The sequence below is a fragment of the Rhinolophus sinicus genome, chromosome X (genome assembly GCF_036562045.2).
Source record: "Rhinolophus sinicus isolate RSC01 chromosome X, ASM3656204v1, whole genome shotgun sequence".
In the NCBI taxonomy this organism is placed as follows: Eukaryota; Metazoa; Chordata; class Mammalia; order Chiroptera; family Rhinolophidae; genus Rhinolophus; species Rhinolophus sinicus.
In genome coordinates, this window is record NC_133768.1 from 78,067,331 (window position 1) to 78,083,086 (window position 15,756).

At 35.7% G+C, this 15,756-nt stretch overlaps 1 protein-coding gene across 1 annotated transcript in view; it reads left to right on the plus strand.

Moving 5' to 3' along the window:
- ALG13 (ALG13 UDP-N-acetylglucosaminyltransferase subunit) overlaps nucleotides 1–15,756 on the plus strand; it is a 74,341-nt gene that overhangs the window by 19,762 nt on the left and 38,823 nt on the right. The window contains 12 exon segments of the mRNA XM_074323865.1: nucleotides 72–105; nucleotides 108–227; nucleotides 229–305; nucleotides 307–448; nucleotides 991–1,074; nucleotides 3,107–3,157; nucleotides 3,904–3,950; nucleotides 5,698–5,770; nucleotides 11,065–11,146; nucleotides 11,336–11,498; nucleotides 13,487–13,562; nucleotides 14,728–14,836. Of these exon segments, the coding sequence (XP_074179966.1) occupies nucleotides 72–105; nucleotides 108–227; nucleotides 229–305; nucleotides 307–448; nucleotides 991–1,074; nucleotides 3,107–3,157; nucleotides 3,904–3,950; nucleotides 5,698–5,770; nucleotides 11,065–11,146; nucleotides 11,336–11,498; nucleotides 13,487–13,562; nucleotides 14,728–14,836 (1,058 nt within the window).

Sequence of the window (15,756 nt, forward strand, 5' to 3'; positions counted from 1 at the left end):
CCTTCCATGTCTCCTTCTCAAGTCAAGTTCTCTATTCCTGGGAGCATTGGCTCTTCCTCTTCTTTTCACAGGGTCTCAACTTGTCCTGGGCAAGCCAGCCCTTTGCTTCTCCTGCTCCTGAGAAGTGGCAAGATTCTGCAGCGCTGATTTCAACTGCCTTTTCATGCCTAGACTTTGGGCTGCTTTCCGGATACCTGCATAAGCAAGCCCTTGTCACTGCTACCCATTCCTACCTGTACCCTGCTTTTTCCTTCTTGCTACACTTGTGTTCCTTTCTCCCCGTCCCCATCTCCACCCTCCGTGCACAATGCATAAAGGATGGAAAAAGTACTGCGGCCAGAAGTCTCTGAATGAGGCCACGATGGATGAATATTTAGGCAGCTTAGGGCTGTTTCGAAAGCTGACTGCCAAGGATGCCTCTTGCCTCTTTCGGGCTATTTCGGAGCAGGTAACAGGAAAGCAAATACACCTTCCCTATGCTGAGATTTCGTAGTTTGTGCTGGGTATGGTACTATAGCTAGAAGACCTGTAGCTCACCAAAACAGACAAACCTAGTAAAAACATCTAGACCTGCCTGCTACTTATTAGATTTATACATACCTTTGCTGATTAGTCCAAATATATTGCTGTGCTTTGCTATCTTTTCTGTTTTCTAAGTGCTACTTTGGAATGAGAGGTAAGATAATGGGGTTAAAGAAAAAATTGAAATGTATCTTGATGCTTTAAAAGTAGCCCCAGCTTCCTCTAAATTTTGTCTAAGGAAAAATGCAGGCTGTGCCCATAAATAGTAGAAAATGGGGAGCTTGACAGAAATGTCTCCCCAATCTCACTAAAGATGACAAAAATATGTTTTAGTAATATCAGGACTTAATTTCCCAATTTCCTACATATTTTATGAATAAGGGGGATGTTAAGTGTATTTCATAGTCTTAATTTAGAAACTTCTATTTCAAATGACTGCTGACAGTGAGCTGGTCTTTCTCTTTTTAGTTGTTTTGCAGCCAGGTCCATCATTTGGAAATCAGGAAGGCTTGTGTCTCATATATGAGAGAAAATCCACAAACTTTTGAGTCTGTAAGTAGAATATACATACCCAAGGGAGAGTTGTCATTAGAGTATGTAGCAGATGGGAAATGAATTTTGAGCACCTACCTATGAAAAATATGTAATCTATCAATAGCAAATACTGAAATTTTCACCTAGCTTCCTTCCCCCTAGCTAGCACACTTCTGGAACTCCTCCCAGAATTAGATTGTTTTGTATTCTAAAAATTAAGAAAAAACAGTATGTATTCTCCCCACTACTTTCTATCCCCCACACCAAAAACCCCCCACCACCCTAATAAGCTACACTTTGACTCTGTTTTGTATTATCTTACAACTGTTTTCTTGAAAAGTTAATCATAGTTCACAAAAGTTTTGACTACGTTAATATTTTTAAATGTATATTTTAAAATATATACAAGTGGGAAACCCCGTCTTTTCATTTCTGTGCACAATGATCCTCAGTCGGTCAACTTGAAGAATCTTGTAAAACTTAATTTTAAGGAAACAAATTAGTCCAGAACATCCATCTTTTCATGTGACAAACTGTAATTGGAGCTTTGCCACTAACGATTGACTTTAAAACAACTTTTAGAAGGCATCTTTCTATATGTTGAAGTATTTGAATTCTTGTTAAGGAAACGAGGTTTTATCAAGGTCTGATATGAAGTGTGCCCTTTCATGTGGTTGTTATTTATTATACTCCTAGCCCTTCCAGAGTTTATTCTGACTGTATTATGGGTATTTGCTTGCTGTCGGAGGTTTACTCTTAATTTTTTCAACAAATTTGAATTTTGGAATTGTGTGAAGGCTTCTTGACTTTTAAGCTTATTACTTTAAAGTTAATTATGGTCTTTACCACACCTGGGGAAAGGATTATTCTTGAATTACTTCAAATGCAAGACCATGGTGTAAAGCAGTGCATCTCAAGTATTTTTGTGCATACCAATCACCTGGAGGTCTTGTTAAACTACAGATTCTGATTTAGTAGGTCTGAGCTTGAGCCCAAAATTTCTGCAATGTTCAACTCCCAAGTGACACTTGGTGGTGTTTGCAGACCATATTTTGAGTAACATACATGTGTAACATTTTAAAACTACATAGATGAATCTCAGAATAATTTTGCTGAGTGAAAGAAGCCAGACTCCCCCCCAAAAGTACATACTATATGATTGCCTTTATGTAAAACTCTAGAAAATGCAAACCAATCTGTAGTGACTAAAGCAGGTCAGTAATTGGGGGTCAATGGAGTTACAGAGGGGCACAAGGAAACTTATGGGGATGATGGATGTATTCACTGTCATGATTGTCCTGATGGTTTCATGGGTGCATAATCAAATCAAAACTTATTTGATTGTGCCATTTAATTATGTGCAATTTATTGTATGTCAGTTATACTTCAAAAACTGTTTAAAAAGGAATTGGAAAAAATTAAAAATTGATTGTTTTAAAATTATAGTGATGTATATGCATGGACCTGGACTTATATTCCTTGAGTTTAATTTTATTTTTATTGAGCTATATTTTACATACAGTAAAATTCACCAGTTTAATACTACCATTTTTAGTTTTGGCAATAATATAGTCATTCATCTGCCACTGCAATCAAGATGTAGAACATTTTCATCACCCCAAAAAGTTTCCTTGTGCCCTGTGCTTTTTTTCAACCTATTGAAATTCCCTTTAAAATTCCTCAACTTAACTTTGTAAATGCATCTCTCCTGTCAAATTTGAAATCCTTATTAGGCTTGCTTGATTTATGAAAATTGTCAAGTTATTTAAGTTGGCACTTCAAAAGAAACTCATAGGCATAGCATTTGAGAAAATGTACTGGTGTGTGCATAGGCCAGGACCAATTCCTAATACACTCTTGTAGTCTAGCCTTTCTTCACCCATAACTTTTGTGTATTTGCGAATCTTCTTGAGGTGCTGTGCAAAGTAGGAATTTAATACCACAATTGTTGAGCTGAACAAAAAGCCATTGGAGGATAATATTGCAGAATATAATCAGATTTCAGTAATGCTATGTATTTGGTTAAGTCAAGTTTGTTTTATTTTTGAAGTATGTGGAGGGATCTTTTGAGAAATACCTGGAACGGTTGGGAGATCCCAAGGTAAGATCAAATATTGGGATTTAATCTTTTCAGAGCATTTGGAATAATAACCTAAATATTCATTCAGCTGTGTCACTTTAGCTAAAGCTACTCTGTTTTAAGTAGCCAGCTGTATTGAATCAAATAGTTCTTGCAAAGTCACGAGGCTGGCAATTGACCTATTGTTTTGTGTTGAATATTGAGAATTGTGTGATTAACAGTTGTATCATCCATGGACTAGTGAAAGAGCACACACTTGGGAATAGGACAGGCCTAAGCCTTTTCACTTTAATGGGGGTACGGGTGGTAGTGAATGCTAGTAGGAGGTTATTTTTTTTTAATTAAACAATTCTGATTTGTAGTTAGCTTTGTTTCATGTGGGAGTAAGATCCATAAAAACATATTTAATTAAAAATAATTTGATATGATTAATTCCATAGTTCTGGGCTTAAAACACGTGTACTAAAATACCCTGTTAACTTCATATTCTTACACTAATTCCATTTTTATTGTGCCTTTTAAATCTCCCATATTAACTGTTCTTTTTACTTAATGGCTAAGGTTTTGGGCACATTTTTTTCAGAAAAAGATTGTTAATGAGTAACTATCACAGTATCCCAAGCCTCAAAGCAAGTTATATTGTAGTCTACAAATTCTTCATCTAAAACAGTGCTAAGCATCTAAAGAAACAGTTGATGAACTTGTAAAAACTTGTACCTTCTAGCTACAAAATGTTTTAAAAAACTTTATGCACTATTTATGTTTAGGAAAGTGCTGGCCAGCTGGAAATAAGAGCTCTTTCTCTAATTTATAAGTAAGTTGAATCTCCTTTTTAAAAAGTATGTGTGTGAAATGAGAAACAAAAGCTCATAGACACAGACAATAGTTTAGTGGTTGCCAGAGGGTAAGGGGGGCGGGGGGTGGGGGGTGGGAGATGAGGGTAAGGGGGATCAAATATATGGTGATGGAAGGAGAACTGACTGGGTGGTGAACACACAATGGGATTTATAGATGATGTAATACAGAATTGTACACCTGAAATCTATGTAATTTTACTAACAATTGTCACCCCAATAAACTTTAAAAAGAAAAAAATTATGTGTGTGCATGCGCATGCATGGTTTCTAAGTCCCTTTAGGATTGGGAAAATTTGAGAAGTGATGTATTAGTATTAGGTTGTTGCAAAAGTAATTAATTGCGGTTTTTGCGATTATTTTTAACCTTTTAAACCGCAATTACTTTTGCACCAACCTAATACATAGCATGAAGAGGTCTAATAAGCAAAGTCAGTTGGCCTAATTTTTAGGTAGAGAACCTCTAGCATTTGTGTCTTGTTTGAATGGAAGAATAAAGGACTTTAAGAACTGCTGGTATTATTCCTGTTGAAAATTGGAATATTTATCTTAAAATTTTGTTTAACTTTGTGCCTCTTTTGCATGCATCTTCTGTGGGCCATTATTGCTTCCAAGAGGGTAGAAATTGGTTCTTGAGGACAAAAATGTTAGATATTACAATAGTTTGTGGTCTTCAAAGGGTCATAGTATGTATACAGATGCACAGTTTTTCTGTGGTATTACAATTTCATAGGGAAATTAAGAAAAGTCTGAAAGAGGCGCTTTAGGGAGGCAGTAATCGGGGACAATTTGAGAAACACTGCTCTAATGCTTTGGAAATTCTGTTTTGGTCTTTAAAACTGCAAAAGTGCTCTTTTTGAAAGCTGTAGGGTTTTGGAAAATAGCTATGTAATACAGGTTAGAGGCTAGTGGGAATGTTGTTCATTTGAGGAGTTTGATCTCTATATGACTCCTTCACAATTCTGTGGCTGGTGAGATGGCACATACCTTGGTAGAGTCAGAACCCTCTTGTCATGGGGACTTGTTGAAGTTCGTTTTTTTCATTCTGCTCTTTTACTTAATCTGAAAAGAGGTAATGCACAAGAGGCTTGGATAGGTTGCTTTTAAATCAGGGACCAGCTTTTAAATTGGCCTGCTGTCTGTTTTTGTATTGCCCTTGAGCTAAAGCTGGTTTGTTTTTAAAAAAGTTTTACATGGTTAAAAAAATCGAAAGAAAGATGTTACATGGCATGTGAAAATTATATGAAATTCAAATTTCTGTGTCTAAAGTGTTATTGGAACCCAGTCATGTATATTTGTTGATGCATTGTCTGTGGCTGCTTTCACACTACAAAGTCAAAGTTGAATAAAGCATATGGCCTGCAAAAGCTGAAATGTTTATTATCTGGTCTTTTACCAAGAAAAATTTGCTTACCTCTGCTTTAAATAAATGGGAGCCCTTTGCCAAACTCACAAACATACGTAAAACTCATAATCTATCTTCTTTACTGCCCTTTCCCCTAAATTAAGATACATTTTTAAAAATACATAGGACTTTACGGACAGTTAGCTTATTTACTTTGAATTAACATTATTTAGCCTCTTAAACATTTGGATTGTTTTATATGAATAAGGTCAGAATTATTTTATATGAATACTTGTCCTTATAACTTTGTTGTGTATACTAAATTCTCTCTTCTCACCCACCTTTGTTTTCTACCCATGTAGTCGGGATTTCATTCTTTATCGCTATCCTGGAAAGCCTCCAACTGATGTCACAGATAATGGCTATGAAGACAAGGTAAGAAGATCAGTGAATGTTTACTAAAGTAAAAGAAATTGAGTGATGTCACTGGCTTACTAGGATATTAAGAAATCATCCTTTTTACCTAATTAATGAAAAAATAAGCACAGTCTAAATGCCACGCTTTTCTGTCACTAATCTTTTCCTCTCCAGTCTCATCATCGTGTTGTTAGCTGCCCTTCTGAACAGGCCTGATCTTGTCACTCATCTAATAGAAAACCCTAATTGGCTTCTCACTGACTAGAAGATAAGGTTCAAACTTTGAACCTAGCATTCTGTGCCCTAAAGGGTCCCAATTCTTTCCAGCTTCATTTTTCTCCAGTCTTAGTATACCAGGCTTCCAGATACTCAGACTTTCATCCTTTTTTTTTTCTTTCCCTTGTGTCCAAAATGTGTCAGTTTCTTTGAAACTTTCTCAACACCCCCCCCCCCCTTGGAGTTGTTTCCTTCCTTTGTGTTCCCCTAGCATCACCCAAGTAATTACAGTATTTATCAACATTGTGTTTGTTTTAATGTCTATTTCTCATTAGTCTGACAGTTTCTTGAGGGCAGGGACAGTGCTACTACTGCCTAGTAAGGTGCGAGGAAAATAGTAGGAGGTTGAGAACTCTTAGCAGGTAAACAAATTTTTCTTCAGCATATACTTTTTCTTCCAAAAATTTTAAGAAAAGTGTTTTGTCCTCATTATTTGATTAGTGGATATAGACTACGTAATATTTGACGTTTGTAAATCTTGTTTCACATTGTAGATCAAAATTCAGGCAACATTTTGGTGATGGTAAAGTAAGACTAGACACTGTTAGGAGGGAGCACTGTTAAGATGTTACAGTAACCTAGACAAAAGACCTGAACTAGGCAACTGGCATTAGGAATAGAAAAGACCGAGTAGGATGCAAGATAAGTATAAATTGGGGGACATCAATTGTTTTACCATAGTACTGTTGCCGGAACTGACTAATGCCAGGTTCTTGGGTCCCAATGTCATAGAAATGAGTCCTGTACCTGGTAAAAAGTTCAGCAAGCCACCTTTTATTGAGAGGTAGTTATTGCACCAAGGAACCAGCAAAAAAGGAGCTTGCTGGTTCCCTGATAGGATTGTGTGAGGGGGTTTTTCTGTGCTATTTGGGGAGTGAAAGGGGCCTAGGGAGGGAAGTTGGTGCTGTCCCACAATCCTTACTGCTGTGGTCAGCAAACCATGTCTCCATGTCATGGTCAGCAGATATCTGCTCAACCTTGTCTCATGACAGGGTTTTCTTTCAGGTTTTGTAAAAACAAACTTATGTAGGAGTTTTATAATCTCTGGTTTTTCTTACAATGAATGATTAACTTCATGAGAACGGGACACATTGGTTATTTTTACAAGGTCTGTTGACTGTCTTGTTTTTCTTCCCTTCTCAGTTGTGCTTGAGTTTTTTTCCTTTGCATTCCTTATAGACAGGATGGAGTCTGGCTTTAAAATGGAATCCCTCTTGTTATCCCTTTTCTAGCTCAGTACTAACGTCTAATTTGCTGCAAACATTATGCACCTATAGTGTATAATGTACTTTCTTGGACTTTGGAGATACCAAAAAGGATATAACAAAATCCTTGCCCACCAAGGGCTTAAGGGGCTATGAAGACAGACATGTAAATAGTTAATTACAGCAAGTGATAAGTTTTATAATAGAAGTACGTGCAAAGAGCATAGAAGAAAAAGTCTTTCCCTCTGCTTGAGGGAATTTTGAAAGTTTCATGGTGTTAGTGACATTTCAGTGGAGTATCAAAAGATGAGTCCAACAAGTATGAAGAGCACTCTACTCAGAGGAAACACTATATGCAAAGGCTTGGAAGCAAGAGACCCTTTGGGACTCACGTAGCTGAGTGGGGGTAGGGCAGTATTGGAAAGATAGGCTAGAGTTACATAATGAAAGGTATAGTAGGATGTGTAAGAATTTGACTTTTCTTTGTACAGAATAGTTCATTGAAGCTTTTTTCTAGTATTTTATTGTGAAGATTTTCAAGCATACTGAAACGATAGTTGAGTGGTTACCAGAGGGTAAGGGGGGAGGAGGGTGGTAGATGAGGGTAAAGGGGATCAAATATATGGTGATGGAAGGAGAACTGACTCTGGGTGGTGAACACACAGTGGGATTTATAGATGATGTAATACAGAATTGTACACTTGAAATCTATGTAACTTTGCTAACAATTGTCACCCCAATAAACTTCAATTAAAAAAAGGATTTTACAGTCAGCATTCCATATACCCACTGCTTAGAGTCTACTGTTAATATTTTAGTATCCTTTTTTTAATCACATCTCTACCCATCCATCAGTCCGTCTTAATTTTTTATGTATTTCAAAGTAAATTTCAGATATCAGTACAATTGCCCCTAAACAGTCATTCAAGTTTTTAAACAAAGGTGTGATGTAATAAGAATTGTCTGAGGGAGAGGAGCATTAGCTTTTGTTTCAGCAATTGTATACAGCTTTGCCTGAGATGAGATTTAGACATTTTGATCTTTACCAGGACACTTTAAACCTGCAGTTCAGTTTTCCCCCATTTCATTCTTAAAATTTTCATAAAGAGAAAAGTTAAAAGACTTGTATAATGAACATTCATACACCTACTTCATAGTTCCCACAAAATTATACAGCTCCATTTTGAAATGAGTTTTATACATCTCAGAGATAATGGGGAAAACACCCACTGGGAACCATGAAAGTACAAAAATGTAAGCTTTTGAGTGTGTGCAACCATGAGAATGTCATGAATAAGTATCATCCATACATATACACAGAGCTAATGTTTAACATGTAAATAGTTAATTACTAGTCTCTTGTTTTTCTCACAAACTGATTAACTTCATGGGAACGGGACGTGTTGGTTATTTCTACAATCAACAATTGGGTATTTGCATACACAGGATACTGTGTGTGTGTGTGTGTGTGTGTGTGTGTATGATTTGGGAATATGTAAAGTAAGTGTGTTGCTTCATATTGAAATTCAAGTATGGAAAAGCCAGGTGGCAGCAGGGTACTTTTCTTGTGTGACACTTTGCTTTGCCTAAAACTTAGTTGCTGTCACTGAGTTCAGATCATAAGATTTGTATTTGAATTGTTGGGGTTTTCAAAAATAACTGTTAAAAACAGTGAACATTATTAATGAGCTTCCCATAAAATATATTTTAGAGCACATTTCAAAGATATGAATCCCTGATGTTCATCTTGGTATCTTTCACCTTCTATATTGATTTAACTCCTCATTTTAGTTACTCATTGTCAAAGTGAATGCTACTGGAAGCTAGCCATCTTCATTCAGCCCATTTGCTCTATCTAGAAAGAATAGAAATATTAAAAACACAATAAAACCTAAATCTGGAAAAGTAGAGTAAAAAGTCAAGTCCCATGTTCTTCAGTCTCATGTGCTTCATAGTTACAACTAAAGTTTGGGTGGGTATCCTTCTATATATCATTCTCTTTGCATTTATTTTTTTAATGTAGATGGGTTCATTCATACTTAACATTCTCTTGTTCTTTTTAGATATCCTCATCAGTCATATAGATCTACCTCATTTTTTCACTACTTTACTGCCATTACATCCCATCTGCAAATCCCCAACAAACTCACCACCACAATGTATGAGATAATTATTTTATGTTGGGATACCACCAGGAACATAAAAGCCATCATGTCAGAGTTTTGCCTTTTCCAATCAAAACAGAACTTCATGCCACTTGAATAGAGAAATAGTATGGTCAACTTTGTTTTCTTTCCTTTTTTATTCACCAGTTCTTGTTAGCTGAGTTCCCTTAACTACTCCTTAACAATTGCCTCTAGTTATTAACCTTTCTCAGTTGGAGTTCCCAGTTCTTCTAGTTTAAAGTAAAAAGGGCTTCTCTTCAAAATCTGCTCACTATTCTTTGGGATTAATAAACTCTTAAATACAAATACCCCTTGAGGTGGGTGAAACTTCATAACTTAAACTTTACTGTGAGTAAACCTTAGCTTGACACTTGTCCTTAATACTTTGAAGTGGATTATACTGGTTGATTTGGAATTGTGACTTCAGAAACAGGCTATGGAAGAATAATAGATCTGTTATCAGAGAATTTGATTATTGGAAGAAGTTAGCCCAGGATAGTGTAGGAAGGTAGAAAAACTGGTTCTTAGCATAATTTTCTGCCAAGGAAGCTTTGTGGCAACATCCTTCCATAGATCACAGAGAGTCAGTCATCTTTGGTACCTCAGGTTGCTGATACCAGAAATGGCTTCAAAATGAAACATACTTAATCACTAGGGATTACGTTTCTTACACAAAACAGAGGTTGAACAAAATCTCAAAAAAAGTTTTGGAGAAGTTATTTAAACAAATTTCATCACGTGGAGCCAGGGAACATTTTTGCTGAAATACTTTGGTTCCTAAGCATGGCCTTTGAATTGTTGTTTGCTAGAGATCAAGGGAATCAGCTAAGAAATTAACTCATTTTGCAGCCATCTCATATGTTAATTCATTAAGGAAGTCTCTTTAACAGTATTGCTTCTATGCAGTATATTGATATATTGCTATTCAGCACAATGGATAACATTTTGAATAAATTGAATGAAGTCCCTTCTACCATAGTATGAGTTTGAGGTGTTTGATCTAATGTCTCCAGTCATTTTGCAGAAGTTAAGCAGGGTCTTTTGACTGCTGTTAGGCTTTCTATTATGTTCACTAATTCAGTTTATAAAAGTTCCCATCTTTTGTAAATTTGTAAATCAGTGTTTGTTTGGTATATTAATAAGAATGTTATTGAGGCTCACAGTGTAGCCTTATGATTTTCATCTTGGCATTTAAAAGTCACTTAAGAAAATATGAGGTATAGCTTGCATTTATCTATATTTAGATTTTAAAAATGACTTCCCCCCAGCTTTATCAAGATAAAATTGATACATTATGTTAAGTGAAATAAGTTAGACAGAAAGACAAATACTGTATAATATTACTAAAGTGTAGAATCTAAAATCACCTTTTAAAAAAATTCTTTATCAATTTCTAATTCACATCTTTTTTTTAATTAAAGTTTATTGGGGTGACAATTGTTAGTAAAGTTACATAGATTTCAGATGTACAATTATGTATTACATCATCTATAAATCCCATTGTGTGTTCACCACCCAGAGTCAGTTCTCCTTCCATCACCCTATATTTGATCCCCTTTACCCTCATCTACCACCCCCCCTCTAATTCACATCTTAATTTCAAATATTTCATGGCTGTAAGATGTGTGACATTCACTTAATTGTTCTGTGTTTTTCTTTTCTTCAGATTCTACTCTGCTATTCAAGTAATGGTCATTATGATTCAGTGTACTCAAAACAGTTTCAGTCAAGTGCAGCTGTTTGTCAGGGTATGTGCAGGCTTTATAAATATTTGTGTGTGATTTGTTGCCAGTCTTTAAATTGAGGGACCCACCATAAATAGCTCTTTCAAAACCTTGTTGATACCTATTGAATTTGTATACTGGGTTATGGATATTTTCACATGGTTATAAAAAATCTTACTTTGACAATTGGAATTTTGGCCTTTTATTCTTTAGCTGTATTGTATGAGATTCTCTATAAAGATGTATTTGTTGTGGATGAAGAAGCGTTGAAGGCTGCAGTTGAATTGTTTCGAAGTGGTTCCAAGAAGAACAGGAACAGTGCTGTCCCTGGCAGTGAGGACGCCCATATTGACTACAAGAGTTCGACTCAGGATAGGTAATAAAGGGCAAGGGGACATCAGCTACAAGACCATCATGTCTCTGTGCATCATTTGCAAGTGGAAGGGACATGGCAAGCTTTTATGACTTAGACTAGACACCCCCTTTCTCCCCTCCCCCCACACGTACGAATGTGTAAGAATATACATTTTTTTTAAATGGGGGTAGAGAAGTTTTACCAAAAAGATAATGTTGTGAGCTGCTCAGGATTTGGGGGTTCGGTCCAAGTCAGAATCAGTTTTTGAGTGTGTGTGTTTTATTGCTAGACGAAACTTTAGAACTGTCTAATCCTGTGATTCTCAAACTTTTATTATATACAAATTACTGAAGGTGCTTGTTAGAAATGCCGATTTTGTGGCTTACCTTCACAAAATTTCAGCTCAGAGTGAGGCCAGGAACCTGCTTTTTAAGCAAACACATGCAAGTATTCTGATGTGGGTAGGCCATAGACCACACTTGGGTAAAAAACTGATTCTCAACCAGCACCATAATTTTGTAGATGGTAATTGAGTTTCAGAGTGGTTACTTGACACACATTCAGCTAGTAGAAAAGAGTCTCTTAAGCTAAGGGGAGTTTTAGCAGCTTTTCACTGTCTGCCTTTTGTACTTACCGTGTTTCCCCGAAAATATAACCTAGCCGGACAATCAGCTATAATGCGTCTTTTGGAGCAAAAATTAATATGTGACCCGGTCTTATTTTACTAAAAGACCCAGCATAATATATAATATAATCTAATTATAATATAATATATACCAGGTCTTATACTAATTTTTGCTCCAATAGATGCATTAGAGCTGATTGTCTGGCTAGGTCTTATTTTCAGGGAAACATGGTACTAGGAATGTATGTTTGGCCTCTGAGGAAGCAGCTATTATTGAACAGCTTTAGTGAAAAACTTTGTGTTTGAGATAATATTTCTTCCTGATTCCTTGTTCTGTCTGGAAATTCAGATAGGCTTAGTGCCAGTCAGGTCTTACCTTTTTGTCTTGCAGTTCTATTTCTTTGATGTTTGATGCTTTCGAGATATATATATATCCACACATGCACACACACACATATATATATGTATACATACATACATACATACATACATACATATATGGTAGAAGAGGGGTTTTATTTTTACATTAAAATTTATTGGGGTGTCAATAGTTAGAATACAGGGGACAGCAACCATATATCAAGGTAAAAGTTCTTCATCCTTTACTGATTATTTGTCCTAAGGCCTCAGGCTTATGGGAACAGTAGTATTAGGAAGGCAGCATGTATTATCTATTGCTACATAACAATATTACTACAAACTTGGCAGCTTAAAACAACACATGTATCTAATAATTTATATGGGTTAGGAATCTGGGCACCGCTTAGCTGGATCTTTTACTTAGGGTCTCAAACGACTGCAGTGAGGGTGTTGATCAGGACTGAGTTCCCATCTGGAGCTTTGGGGAAGGATTCACTTCCCCACTCACATGATTCTTGGCAGTATTCAGTTCTTTGCAGGTGTAGAACTGAAAACGTCAGTTTTTTGCTGGCTGTCAGCCAGAGGTAACCCTCAGCTCCTTGCCATATGGGATTGGTGAACATGTCTGCTTGCTTCCTTATAGTCATAGTCAGCAAACGAGAGACCAAGGCAGGCATTACATTCTTATGTAGTGTAATGATACACATCCTGCTTATTGGTTAGGAGCAAACTTAAGGAGAGGGAACTGGCACAAGGTTTTGAATACCAAGAGGTGGGGATCATAGAGACAATCTTAAGAATGTGTCCCCACAGGAGTTATGAAATATAACAGGTAATCTGCTAAGTATATTGTAGCACATACTTATACGAAGGAAGCATAAATGTAAATGTTGGAATGAAAAAGTATTTGCCTCATTTTTAGAACTGAGCTGCTTTAACACTAGGTAGTGGAATAGTTGTTAGGCTTGAGTTTCTTAGCTACTACATTTATATAAAGCTCTTTGTTCTAAATCTTTTTAATTAGGACTGAAGAGTGGGGTGCTTGCTGCAATATTGAAGATATACCAGAGGGGTACAATCAAGGAACAGAAGAAGCAAAGGTTTGAGATTTTCTAGGGCAAAGACTTTTCATAATTTTGGTTTGCAGCAATGTAACTCCAACTAGTTAAGGTCAGATGGTCCTTTCTAATTATATGGTTTGGGGGAGGGAGCTGAGGTTTTCCTTTGTGGAAGTCTTAATCCAAAAATGTATGCTTAATGTTCTCTGAATTTTTATTCTTATGGAATTACAGTTTTTTTCAAAGCAAACTGAACACTTGAGAAATTTCAGCAACTGTTCAATTTAAAGTAATATTACAAACCTAATAGATACTTAGTTTGTAAACAGTCTTTTGATGAGGTTTCTTTTTGTCATTAAAGAATAATAGTGCTCATTTGTTTGTCTTGTTCTTTTGTTGCTTTTGGTTTATATACCACATATCAGATGAACACACAATGAGATTTATAGATGATGTAATACAGAAATGTACACCTGAAATCTATGTAATTTTACTAACAATTGTCACCCCAATAAATTTAATAAAATAAAATTAAAAAAAAAAAGAATAATAGTGCTTATCCCTAGTCTACTGAGAAAGTAGGTAATAACCCTGTTTGGAGAAACAGGAGAAATTGTACCATCTACAAAGGCCTAAAATTTAGCAGACCTTCAGTTTGAGGCTAGCTAACTAAGTAGGGCAAATATTATTACAACAATTTCTATGTATGCCCCAAGTGCTGGTAATTTGGGAAAAGTATTGAATATGGTACATTTCTAGGAAAGAAGAAGAAAAAGGTAATTCCTTTGGAAATTGCAACAGATATTGACCAAAGTGAAGTAAACTTTTCAGCTATTTCCAGGTGATTTTAGGGTACAGAAACACTTGCACCTCTGTGTACATATCAAGATGAAACTTGTTGGTAGCTCTGACTAAATCTTCAATCCTGACCTGTGTTGCATTGATTTATATAAGATCTGTGCTGAATTGGCTGCTTTAGACAGTATTTCCTTCTGCCATCTAAAACCTTTTAGATTATCTGCATTTTGCTTTAGTCTCCATATTTTTAAAATACGCAATAAAATTTATTGTGACATTTATTTCTTTAATAAAAAAGTAAAGGGAGGCATATGTATATAGTTTTCTTTTTAAGGAAGAAAATAACTTTTTCTTAAGGAATACTTTAGCTAAGGATGGTGAGTTTGTAGCATGATTATTTTTGTTTTAGTCTCCAGAAAATCCATCAAAGATGCTCTTGCCCTATAAGGTGCTCAAAGCTCTGGATCCAGAAATCTATCGTAATGTAGAATTTGATGTTTGGTTGGACAGCAGAAAAGGTAATGAAATATCAACAGGATACTTTTGAATCCTTATAGATCCAGGAGAATAATTTTGCAAATTGTTTTTAATGAGAGACATTTTCAATATACTGTTATTAAAAAAAAACACACACACAAAAAAAAAAACAGCCAGGTGCTTTTTGCCTTATTCAATACATTATTTGAATCCAAAGGAGAAAACAAGTAGGTTTAGAAGTGGGAAGGGATCTTTTAGAGTCTGATGTTTATCTGGAACTTCAACTTTGCAAAGATTGTGTGGAGACAGCCTTTAGATAACTAAGAGTATCGGAAACGTCTAGTAACTAGAAATAAGCTCATCTTAAATTTAAAGGGTTAAGACTGTCCTCATTGAAAAATGAATAGGTCAGCTGTTGGCAAACTATGGCCTGTGGACCAAACCTGGCCTATCACCTGTTTTTGTACGGTCTGTGAGCTAAAAATGGTCTTTATGTTTTTAAATGGCAAAAAAAAAAGGAAAGAACAATATGTTATATAAAATTCAAATAAAAATTATGTGAAATTTAAATTTCAGTGTCTATAAATAAAGTTTTATGACAAAGTCAAATAGTTGCAACAGAGTCTGTGTGGTCCACAAACATTAAAATACTTATCTAGCTATTTATAGAGAAAGTTTGCTAACCCTTGAAATAGGTAATTGATTATCTCTCCTTTATTATTAATAGATAACTAGGTTGATCAAAGTAGGCCTTAAGGTTCTGTCTTAGAGGTAGCCTTTAATATTTCATATTCAACTCCTTGAACCTTGTGGACCTAGGTATAGTTTACAGTATAGGATGAGGTTAAGACCAGGTGGAACACAATAAGTTGTTAAAAATAATAGGTGGCTTTGAAGAAGCTGCATAGTGTTACTTTTTTCTTTTTTTAGTGAAGTATGTTACTTTCAAATTTTACCTTAC